Raw genomic sequence first — 12,656 nt, forward strand, 5'->3', positions numbered from 1 at the left:
GTAGGATTTTTAATGAATTAATTGGTAAATTCCTCGTTAAAATAAGTATTTGGTCACCTACAAACAAGCAAGATTTCTGGCTCTCACAGACGTGTAACTTCTTCTGTAAGAGGCTCCTCTGTCCTCCACTCATTACCTGTATTAATGGCACCTGTTTGAACTCGTTATCAGTATAAAAGACATCTGTCCACAACCTCAAACAGTCAAACTCCAAACTCCACTATGGCCAAGACCAAAGAGCTGTCAAAGGACACCAGAAACAAAATTGTAGACCTGCACCAGGCTGGGAAGACTGAATCTGCAATAGGTAAGCAGCTTGGTGTGAAGAAATCAACTGTGGGAGCAATTATTAGAAAATGGAAGACATACAAGACCACTGATAATCTCCCTCGATCTGGGGCTCCACGCAAGATCTCACCCCGTGGGGTCAAAATGATCACAAGAACGGTGAGCAAAAATCCCAGAACCACACAGGGGACGTAGTGAAAGACTTGCAGAGAGCTGGGACCAAAGTAACAAAGGCTACCATCAGTAACACACTATGCCGCCAGGGACTCAAATCCTGCAGTGCCAGACGTGTCCCCTTGCTTAAGCCAGTACATGTCCAGGCCCATCTGAAGTTTGCAAGAGAGCATTTGGATGATCCAGAAGAGGATTGGGAGAATGTCATATGGTCAGATGAAACCAAAATAGAACTTTTTGGTAAAAACTCAACTTGTCGTGTTTGGAGGAGAAAGAATGCTGAGTTGCATCCAAAGAACATCATACCTACTGTGAAGCATGGGGGTGGAAACATCATGCTTTGGAGCTGTTTTTCTGCAAAGGGACCAGGACGACTGATCCGTGTAAAGGAAAGAATGAATGGGGCCATGTATCGTGAGATTTTGGGTGAAAACCTCCTTCCATCAGCAAGGGCATTGAAGATGAAACGTGGCTGGGTCTTTCAGCATGACAATGATCCCAAACACACCACCCGGGCAACGAAGGAGTGGCTTCATAAGAACCATTTCAAGGTCCTGGAGTGGCCTAGCCAGTCTCCAGATCTCAACCCCACAGAAAATCCTTGGAGGGAGTTGAAAGTCCATGTTGCCCAGCGACAGCCCCAAAACATCACTGCTCTAGAGGAGATCTGCATGGAGGAATGGGCCAAAATACCAGCAACAGTATGTGGAAAACCTTGTGAAGACTTACAGAAAACGTTTGACCTCTGTATTGCCAACAAAGGGTAGATAACAAAGTATTGAGATGAACTTTTGTTATTGACCAAATACTTATTTTCCACCATAATTTGCAAATAAATTCTTTAAAAATCAGACAATGTGATTTTCTGGATTTTTTTTCCTCATTTTATCTCTCATAGTTGAGGTATACCTATGATGAAAATTACAAGCCTCTCTCATCTTTTTAAGTGGGAGAACTTGCACAATTGGTGACTGACTAAATACTTTTTTGCCCCACTGTATGTTCTATTATGTAGTATCACAGCATGTCCATGAAAAATGATTTACACCAAGTTATAAAAGCAGCCCTTTAAATCACAAGCACGTTCTAGTCATGATAATACCTGAAAATACAAAAATAAAAGGCAGAAAAAAAACAAAAGACCTTCCTGTGTTAGAAAACTCACATCTTTACCTCAGACTGTTACAAACTGCCGACACCAGAGACTCCTTCCAAAAAGTCTTTCTTTACAGACTTTCCAACTTTACTATATTAGCAACAAGAAGACAGTCATATCTATATCCCCCGCCCTATATAACAACTATTTTCCAAGTTTCAAGATATTGTCACATTTTTCAATTTCTCCTGCAGGAAACCAACCCTACCTCTTTACACCGACCTCAGCAGCCCATGGCATAAACCCACCAGACTTTCGGTCCAGGTGAGCTAAAAATTTAAGTTTCTCACATTTCTTAATATCAAAAGGCACATATACCAACTTTCAAGACCATACCACTCAGTTTTCAAGTTCTGCTTCGGAAACAAAACCTACTCCTAAGACTAACCTGAGAGACTAAGTCTGAAATTATTTCCATGGAAACATCTCATCTCATTATCTCTAGCCCCTTTATCCTGTTCTACAGGGTCGCAGGCAAGCTGGAGCCTATCCCAGCTGACTACGGGCGAAGGGCGGGGTACACCCTGGACAAGTCACCAGGTCATCACAGGGCTGACACATAGACAAACAACCATTCACACACTCATTCACACCTACGGTCAATTTAGAGCCACCAGTTAACCTAACCTGCATGTCTTTGGACTGTGGGGGAAACCGGAGCACACGGAGGAAACCCATGCGGACACGGGGAGAACATGCAAACTCCGCACAGAAAGGCCCTCGCCGGCCACGGGGCTCGAACCCGGACCTTCTTGCTGGGAGGCGACAGTGCTAACCACTACACCACCGTGCCACCTCCATGGAAACATGAAAAATTTAAATTTCTCAGTATGAAAAGGCACATCTACATCACCTTGTTAACATGTATACCAAGTTTCAAATCCGTATCATGAATAGTTTTGGATATATGCTCCAGAAACGAATGTTGCTCTAAGAAACTGAGTCAAAATCTATTTTTTTTATGTAAAAATTTGAAAAACACTTTCCCCCCCCCCCCAAAAAAAAAAAAAAAAAAAAAAGAGTGAAAGGCACCAGTTCACATGTTGCTTGATACATATACCAAGTTTCATGAAGACATCTTCAGTAGTTTTAAAGATATGGCCTGGAAACGAAAATGTGACTGGACAGATGTACCCAGTTTCTATATCCCCCACTAAACTTACTTTGGGTGGGGGATAATTATTTTATCCACATTCACTGGATATGAGCAAATCACATGCCCTGATTGGCTACCCTCCTACTAGGATATCAGCTCATATACCGTGAGTAGAGAAAAACAAAATGGTGGCGTGTGCTGCTGAACCAACAGAGGATGAAATAAAAACTACTCAAAAACAAAATCCTCAAAAATACAAAGCAGCAACAAAATACAGAATGAAAGTATTTGACGGTCAGATGTTTTTTTCAAGAATTATCATCGCATTTTTCACAAATTGCTCCTGTCATTTCGCCGGTTTGTTGACATTCTAAGTGGAAATGATTTTGTCGGACGTTTTGTAAAAAGTTTTATTTATTGAATTTGCAAAAAATAAAAATGCCCCGTTTCTCAAAATCCAGTGAATGTGAATAGAATAAGACTGTTATTCCATGAAATCAAGTTGTGCATGGTTTATAGCCGACTCGGTGCTACGCGCCTCGTCAGCTATCAGCTCACGTACGACTCGATTTCGTGGAATAATTGTTAAACATACCTTGTTTATTGGTAAATAAAATGTTTAATGTTTCACACGAGGACTAAATTATGCAAATGATGTTATACAAGTCCCTGTGAATTCACTACTATAGAAACAAATTGCGTATTAATAAAAACCTGTGATTTGCCTCACAGCTGGAATTACTGTCAGAGCTGCTGTTACAGAAGATGTGTCAGGTGTTGTACATCATGTTTTCGTATTTATTTACAGGGTAATTTTATAGTTAGCATTTATTGACATTTCATGAGACTATGGAACATTCTTTCTATACAATACATTATTAGCAATATGGGGGGGGAAGCAGCTGTTTAAAATGATACATAAAAGATCATATACTATACACAGGAGTTTAATATTCAATAATTGTAATCATTCCAAAAATAACTGTTCAGCCCCAAGATAGATAGTTAAATCAATTAGAGTAACAATAGGACTCACCCAAAGGATGTGTTCAAAGTATTTATTTATCTGAATATACTGTGGATAAACTGAGCAGATGCAAAGGTCACAGAAATGTCTTTGTTGCCTTCAAGAAATTGTTACCCACCATCAATTCACACCCAAATATCAAAGCGCACACACACACTCATTGTCCCTGTAGTACTTTTTACCCACATGCATCTAAATAAATCCTCTAAACATCACCAAATATAAAATAAATAACACTAGTCTGCTTAGCTTGGGGGGGACGGGGACTCCAGTTCATGAATGTTAATGTGGAATGTACTCGCTCGTACAGAGAACACTGTTTACTTCCCCTCGCTAAGAGAAGTCAGTCAATCTTAAAAATGGGCTGAAAACAAAAACACTTTATTCAACACATGTTAAAACAGGGTGAGGGGGGGAAAAAAAAAAAGTTCCTTCATGTTACTGATTGCACATGCTCACAAGCAAGGACGGATTAAACTCGTCTTCATTAAGCATTTGCTGAAGTTATGAAATTATGAAATTAAATTATACTCTAGTTTAAAAAAAAAAAACTCTTCAGTCAGAGAGCTATTTATAAAATTATAATAATTGGAGTTAAGATCCAAAGGCTATCTTTGTCATGTTAAACGTTGATGAAAGCACATCCACTCTAAATATGATCGTGTCATTAAAAGCTCTATCTTGCTGAACAGATTTAAAGTTAAGAGAGTAGCAAGCGTACAGAACAGAACACGCTGTTGCTCCGTCTGCGCCAAACCGTGACGTACTGCAGACTTGGGGTCATTTCTTTTTGTTTTTCCGCTCAGCTTGCACTCGAATGCTGCACTTATTTCCTGTCTTGGATGTTTTATTGCAGAGCAGCCTCCTTTTGTGTTTCCCTTCATCTTCATCTGTGCAGGAAAAAAAAAAAAAAAAAAGACGTTCGTTACAGAGATCAGTCCAGTAGAGTGAAGTTGTGTAAAGATTCACTTCTTTAAAATCAGTGCACTGGTCTTGATATTTGTATTATAGCCCCCCCACACACTCAAAACAGCAAGAGTTATGAGAGTATAGTGAAGAAACACTGAGTGCTCTATTATTTAAATTTTTTTTTTTAGGGTTTTCTCAACTCCCAGGGAAGGAGGCGCCGTGGCCCCTGCACCCACCAGTCCCAAAAACAACACATGCTAAAGCTAACTAATAATAGCTAATAAAGTAATAATAACTAATAAAGCCTGAAAATATAAACCTGACATTAGGCATATCAGGTGACAATACAAATTCAATTCAAATTGCTTGAAACTGCTCTCATTGAATTCAGAACATCATACTTTTTCCAGAATTAAAAACATGTTTATCTGTTCTTGAGATATTACAAATCAAAGACTGAAGTGGCTTAATTTTTTAGAAAGCTGCCGTAATATTCTGTATGCGGATCACATGGTCCAAAATGGCCTCATTAACCAATAAGATCAAATGTTTTTTTTTTCTCAATAAATTATTTTTCAAGATATTTACATGGAACTTTCAGGCACATAGATGATTGTATCCTGAATACAAAGTTAAAAAAAAAAAAAATGGTTTTATTCGTGCAATATAAAGCTGATCTTACAGTGGTGCTTGAAAGTTTGTGAACCCTTTAGAATTTATGCAGAAATGTAGAAAATATGACCTAAAACATCAGATTTTCACACAAGTCCTAAAAGTAGATAAAGAGAACCCAGTTAAACAAATGAGACAAAAATATTATACTGTCATTTATTTGAGGAAAATGATCCAATATTACATATCTGTGGGTGGCAAAAGTATGTGAACCTCTAGGATTAGCAGTTAATTTGAAGGTGAAATTAGAGTCAGGTGTTTTCAATCAATGGGATGACAATCGGGTGTGAGTGGGCACCCTGTTTTATTTAAAGAACAGGGATCTATCAAAGTCTGATCTTCACAACACATGTTTGTGGAAGTGTATCATGGCACGAACAAAGGAGATTTCTGAGGACCTCAGAAAAAGTGTTGTTGATGCTCATCAGGCTGGAAAAGGTTCCAAAACCATCTCTAAAGAGTTTGGACTCCACCAATCCACAGTCAGACAGATTGTGTACAAATGGAGGAAATTCAAGACCATTGTTACCCTCCCCAGGAGTGGTCGACCAACAAAGATCACTCCAAGAGCAAGGTGTGTAATAGTCGGCGAGGTCACAAAGGACCCCAGGGTAACTTCAAAGCAACTGAAGGCCTCTCTCACATTAACCAATGTTCATGAGTCCACCATCAGGAGAACACTGAACAACAATGGTGTGCATGGCAGGGTTGCAAGGAGAAAGTCACTGCTCTCTAAAAAGAACATTGCTGCTCATCTGCAGTTTGCTAAAGATCACGTGGACAAGCCAGAAGGCTATTGGACAAATATGTTTTGTGGACGGATGAGACCAAAATAGAACTTTTTGGCTTAAATGAGTAGCGTTATGTTTGGAGAAAGGAAAACACTGCATTCCAGCAGAAGAACCTTATCCCATCTGTAAAACATGGTGGTGGTAGTATCATGGTTTGGGCCTGTTTTGCTGCATCTGGGCCAGGACGGCTTGCCATCATTGATGGAACAATGAATTCTGAATTATACCAGCGAATTCTAAAGGAAAACATGTCAGGACATCTGTCCATGAACTGAATCTCAAGAGAAGGTGGGTCATGCAGCAAGCCAACGACCCTAAGCACACAATTCGTTCTACTAAAGAATGGTTAAAGAAGAATAAAGTTAATGTTTCGGAATGGCCAAGTCAAAGTCCTGACCTTAATCCAATGGAAATGTTGAAGGACCTGAAGCGGGCAGTTCTTGTGAGGAAACCCACCAACATCCCAGAGTTGAAGCTGTTCTGTACGGAGGAACGGGCTAAAATTCCTCCAAGCCGGTGTGCAGGACTGATCAACAGTTACTGGAAATGTTTAGTTGCAGTTATTGCTGCACAAGGGGGTCACACCAGATACTGAAAGCAAAGGTTCACATACTTTTGCCACTCACAGATGTGTAATATTGGATCATTTTCCTCAATAAATAAATGACCAAGTATAATATTTTTGTCTCATTTGTTAAACCGATCAGAAGACAGCGCGAGCCTGAGCGTTTTCCCATGACTCAAAAAGAAAAAAAAAAAAAAAAAAATCACCGGCAGTGTCCCAACGTCCCGCGAGCAGAAAGTTTTTACTCCGTTGTACCGACTTTAATCTGCCGTTACTCCCAAAATACTGAACAGATCTTAACCAGATACATTTATTTGGAAAGCAGAAATAAGCTTTTTAAGTAGTGTTCATGACAGGAAATATTCAAGCGTTAAGCAATGACAGATTTGGAAACTTAGATGAGCGTCTGCATGCACAATTTTCACAGCACGGCCAGCGAGCGTCTGATATGCGTACTGACAGTTTTACACTACTTCATAACATATAAACCAAAGAAACTTCACAGGTGTAAATCACAAGTTGAACTGTCTACAATGTTCTCCTTAATCATATTCACAAACGGACTACAAATATTAGGAATATTACAAACCTAAGGGCAACAATACATCTCAGGAGCATTAAAAACCCTCAACAAGTGTAATAAATTTAACTGTATAGAAAAAAAAAAAAGGCAGGGGACCCACACCACCCATCACCGTTGTACTGTTGTGACAGTGTGAGGGATTCATCACCTGCTCGGTCACTGCTGGCTGTCGGTGTGCGATTGCTCGGCTTTAGTCTGGCTGGTGTGCTGCACTTTAGGATTCTGGGAGCTTTGGGGTTCAGAGGAGTGGCCTCGCTTTCTCATCGCTGCAGGAGCCAAAGATGCTGAAGGCTCAGGACTGGGGTCCTGGTCTGGATCAGAATCTGTTTGGGATTGCTGGGGTTCAGACTGAAGCTGTAGTTGATGGGACGCCGAGATAACACCTGGAGAAAACGGATTTGCATGTTTACTTGCACGTGCTGTATCATTTCTGCACTGCCTCTAGAGAAAGGATCAAACTGTTGGCACAACCCAAGATCCCTTCAATAGACGCGTGCTTGTTTCACTCCTACCGGTATGACCACCTGGTTACTACAATGAAGATGGCAAACGAAGGTTCAAGAAACATCATTAGAAACTGTGTGTGTGGTGTATTGTACTGTACTTCTATGAGATATGTTTATTTAGCATTTATGGAAAAATTCTCCAGTGTTAGGGCTTTGTAACAATCAGTACATTTTCTAACATGGGGGAAAATATTCAGGATGGATGACTTTGTGGTTTCTTCGTCACATGACAAGCTGTTGTAGCGGTTATAGTGGAAGCGATAATGGGAAATAACTTGTTTCATGGATGTGCTACATCAAATAACTGTAAATGCATAAAACATAGGATGTTGCATACCTATTTATTATAGAATAAGTCACCCAATTCACAACTGGATTCTCCCATCATTTTTTTTTTTTGGGGAAAAAAAAAAATCGTTCCACTTTCTTAATAAGCAACAATTATTTATCCACATTTGTAAATGTTAATAAAATACTCCTTTTGTTAAAAATGAAAAAGTTAAGACACTTTTCTTAATAAAAACTTATGATTCGTACTATCTCCATTTGTTTCTCCTTTTCTTCAGATTTCAGCAGTTTGCAAAAAAGCAGTCCTCCAATTTCTTTTTAAATCTATTTGTAGTCAGTAAACCACACCAGCTCTTTCCCCATTTTAGATGTGTACGTGTGCTATCACAGCATTACAGCTGTGTTACTTCCACCCAAGTTGAAGTCAAGTGCATCCCCACTAGTATGTTATTGCGCCCTCTGCTGTCTAAACAACGCAATTACAAGTAGGAAAAACGAGGATTACGCAGACTGATAATTCATTTTCCATTTCATCAATTTGAATAGCTATAAAATAGAAAATAAACACCTCAAAACGTGCTGGTATTGCACAGTAATCAACTTCAGGGTTGTAACGGTAACTCAGGCCACATCAAACCACCTTGTTGTTTATTTTTCTATAATAGCACACACCTGAAACTTATTTCTTACTTAGTGACTCAAACAGTTTGCAGGATCTCTGTTTGTCAGCACTGCCTGCTGCTTTCATGCACCCAATTCTATACCACATAGCTTAATAACCATTTCAGAAATGGTTCAATTAACTCTTAGCCCTGACTGTCGCTCCATTGTGATGTTTGCTACTAATCCCAGTTCTGTGTGCTCCAACTTCAGTCTGTCGTCATTTCCTTGAATTTTTTTTAGACTGGTTCAAAAGCTCAAATAAGTTTGAAAATTACAGAATTGAAAGCTCCAAGGAAGAATTAAATCTCAAACTATCCTATACCTCGGCACGACAGCAAGACGTCACCTTCTTTAAATGAAAGAAAAAAGAAAGAGAAGAAAAAAAAAAAAAGCACAACGAAAAACAATTTGTGCAGTCATCGATAGATTTTTAAGGAGTCCGCCTCAGCAGAAATGATTTTGTCGGATGTTTTGTATAAAGTTTGTATTTATCGAATTTGCAAAAAATAAAAAAAGTGCTCCGTTTCTCAAAATCCAGTGAATGTGGATAGAATAAAACAGTCATTCCACTCAATCTCGTCGTACACGGCTTATAGCCAACTATGCGCCTTTTCGGCTATCAGCTCATGTACGACTTGATTTCTTGGAATAACTTGATTCTTTTCAACTTTATTTCAACTTGGCCCATAACTTGATTGTTCTATTTGGAGGCTACTTTGCCAGAGAGCTTTACTGCTTATTTTCATTTTCCCATGGAGTGCATAGTGAAGCAAAGAAGCCCAGCATGCTCAAAAAGCTGCTGCATGCAATTCTTACCACTGCTGCTGGCCTGCGAGTCGTCTGACATCGAAGGCTCCACCTCCTCCTGAATGGTGGGCACGGATGCTAGCAGACCTGATGGATTAAGAGTGTATATAAAACTGGAGTCACTCACTAATCCCATCAAATCAAGTTTCACATTAATGATTCTCTTAATACATAAAATTTACATAAATTAAGTCTGACAGGCCATGTGGGTTTCCTCCAGGTGCTCTGGTTTCCCCCCCACAGTCCAAAGACATGCAGGTTAGGTTAACTGGTGACTCTAAATTGACTGTAGGTGTGAATATGAGTGTGAATGGTTGTCTGTGTCTATGTGTCAGCCCTGTGATGACCTGGCGACTTGTCCAGGGCAGGGGTTTTTCTAGAAAACCCCTGTGGTGCCGGTTGTCTGTCCCCCCCTCCGCCATGCGAAGCCTTTGAAAAATTGAGGCTACAATGGGACATTCTGAGGCTATCTGAGAGGGAAATTGTAACAAATTGTCAACATTGAAAAAGTAATCTTCTTCTGCCCCGGACAGTCTTTGGCTTTCTTCCGCTTCGTGCCGCGGGATGACATCTTTAAATGCCCAAGTGTCAACAAAAACAACTCGCGAACTACTTCTGTCAAAAACTCCCGCGCCGGTGGGTGAAAGGTCATTCGGTCTCGAGAAATCTCGCTCTACAAGTCAGCTGACCTTGTATGTAACCCATGTCAAATCTCACGAGAGCAGCTGCAACAAGTAAACATGGCGCCTCAGTCTGGAAAACGCCAATTCGGATTGTTTCTGCACCGTCTGGCGGTCTATCTACTATGACTGGAATATTTTTGGAGTAATTATAACGTATTTGATGATCAGACACATTGTCACGTGGTGTTGCTGGGATGCTTTCACGGAGAAAAGATCGTTTTGAGAAAGACTGCATGTTGTGCAGTAGCATACAAGTGCATGGCCGAAGTGTGACTTGGGGTTCAATCGGCATTTCGGTAAGGGGGCGCACGACGAGAGTAAGAGGGCGCAGCGCCCGTTCCCCGGTTTAGATGAAAGCCTGCAGGGTGTAGGCTTTCGCCTGTAGTCAGCTGGGATAGGCTCCAGCTTGCCTGCGACCCTGTAGAACAGGATAAAGCGGCTAGAGATAATGATACGAGATGAAGTCTGACAGGATATGAATATTTTTTCCAAACTAACACGATTTTCATTAATGCCACATTCATCCTTTGAACAATTTACAAGTAAATTTGTTCATGACTGTCTGGTGTTGCCCAGATGACAAGACGAGACGACAACCCTATCGTGCGCAGAACCTTCACTAGAAGCTCCAGTCCTGTTTACGCAGTTCACCCTTACATTTTGGTATAGCATCATGAATAAGTGTTGGACCAAGTTTTTAAACGACCGTATTCCCTTACTAGTGCCAACCTGGACAGCCAGGATCTGGGTGTTTTTACAGAGACATCATTCACAAGTGAAGCAGTCGAACCCTAATAAGCGATTGTCAAACCTCCGAATAAAGTCTCTCCCTACAGCATGACTTTCCACCTTCCAAACCAAACCCTTAAAACTAATCATCATAGATGCTATACAAGCCAGGCAAGGATGCCGTTGTCATGTTTTCCCATGAGTTGCTGCCTCTTCTGACTTCCCGAGCTGCATGATTGAAAGTGAGGCGCAAACTGTATCAAACCCGGGTTTGGTCAACATTGATGTATGGTTGTGAAACACTGCCATTAAAAGCTGACAACGTTCAAAAGACTTCATTGTAATGAAATTGGCATGGTACACTGGATGTGAGGCTCCTTCTGGAAGGAGATGAAACCTTATGATGAACTGAAGAGCCTTGTTGACATTGACTCGACTGAAAACGAGGTAAAACACTGTTGATTACGTTGGCCAGGTACAGAGATGTGATGAAAGCAACTGGTTGAAACGTGTCCAGTGCCTGAAGGTGAATGGTTCCAAGAGTCGGGGACACCTTTGGAAAACCCAGCGTCGAGTTGTTAATCAAGACCCGCAATCCAAAGGAATATCCTTACACAAGATCAAGTTGAATGGAGGAAAAGCATCAGATGACCATCCAACCCGATTGTAAAGATGATTATGATGACGATGGTTCATATCCAGTTTGATAAATGATAAACTCTACTGTAAGGTAGAGTGCAGAGACTCCGACTGTTTTGCAGGTCAAGGGGCCCACAGGGCCCCTCCTGGGAAAAAACAGGGGCCCATTTCTACAATGGGGTGCCCAGTGATTATCCTTCACTTGAAGCGAACCTAGTGAGTGAAGCGAGCCCAATGAACAGCTGGGGCAGCCGAGGGGCTGTTTTTTTCTTCTCAATTCTGTTTTTTTTTTGGTATTAGAAGCCATATGAAGCAATGTAGATGACAAAAATCAATGCTTCAACCAAATATATTGAGATATTGTTTAATCAGTGGCAATATTTTGGAATCCAACCAAAGTCCAAAGACATGCAGGTTAGGTTAACTGGTGACTAAATTGACCATAGGTGTGAATGTGAGTGTGAATGGTTGTCTGTGTCTCTGTGTCAGCCCTGTGATGACCTGGCGACTTGTCCAGGGTGTACCCCGCCTTTCGCCCGTAGTCAGCTGGGATAGGCTCCAGCTTGCCTGCGACCCTCTAGAAGGATAAAGCGGCTACAGATAATGAGATGAGATGAGGATAAAAGCGTGGGGCTAAAAAGGCTGCTTGTGTAAGCCACTAAATTTGTCATTATTGTTCTACTTTTGGGCGGCACGGTGGTGTAGTGGTTAGCGCTGTCGCCTCACAACAAGAAGGTCCTGGGTTCGAGCCCCGGGGCCGGCGAGGGCCTTTCTGTGCGGAGTTTGCATGTTCTCCCCGTGTCCGCGTGGGTTTCCTCCGGGTGCTCCGGTTTCCCCCACAGTCCAAAGACATGCAGGTTAGGTTAACCGGTGACTCTAAATTGACCGTAGGTGTGAATGTGAGTGTGAATGGTTGTCTGTGTCTACGTGTCAGCCCTGTGATGACCTGGCGACTTGTCCAGGGTGTACCCCGCCTTTCGCCCGTAGTCAGCTGGGATAGGCTCCAGCTTGCCTGCGACCCTGTAGAACAGGATAAAGCGGCTAGAGATAATGAGATGAGATGAGTTCTTTCCAAACAAC

At 41.2% G+C, this 12,656-nt stretch overlaps 1 protein-coding gene across 1 annotated transcript in view; it reads right to left on the reverse strand.

The window, feature by feature from the left end:
* Positions 1 to 3,498: 3,498 nt before the first annotated feature.
* cry2 (cryptochrome circadian regulator 2) overlaps positions 3,499 to 12,656 on the reverse strand; it is a 46,986-nt gene continuing 37,828 nt past the window's right edge. Inside the window, exons 10-12 of the mRNA XM_060928252.1 lie at positions 9,535 to 9,612; positions 7,410 to 7,644; positions 3,499 to 4,631 (exon numbers count right to left, since the gene is read on the reverse strand). Of these exons, the coding sequence (XP_060784235.1) occupies positions 7,418 to 7,644; positions 9,535 to 9,612 (305 nt within the window). The 3' untranslated portion in view covers positions 3,499 to 4,631; positions 7,410 to 7,417. The remainder of the gene's footprint in view (positions 4,632 to 7,409; positions 7,645 to 9,534; positions 9,613 to 12,656) is intronic.

This window comes from Neoarius graeffei, chromosome 8 (assembly GCF_027579695.1).
Source record: "Neoarius graeffei isolate fNeoGra1 chromosome 8, fNeoGra1.pri, whole genome shotgun sequence".
In the NCBI taxonomy this organism is placed as follows: Eukaryota; Metazoa; Chordata; class Actinopteri; order Siluriformes; family Ariidae; genus Neoarius; species Neoarius graeffei.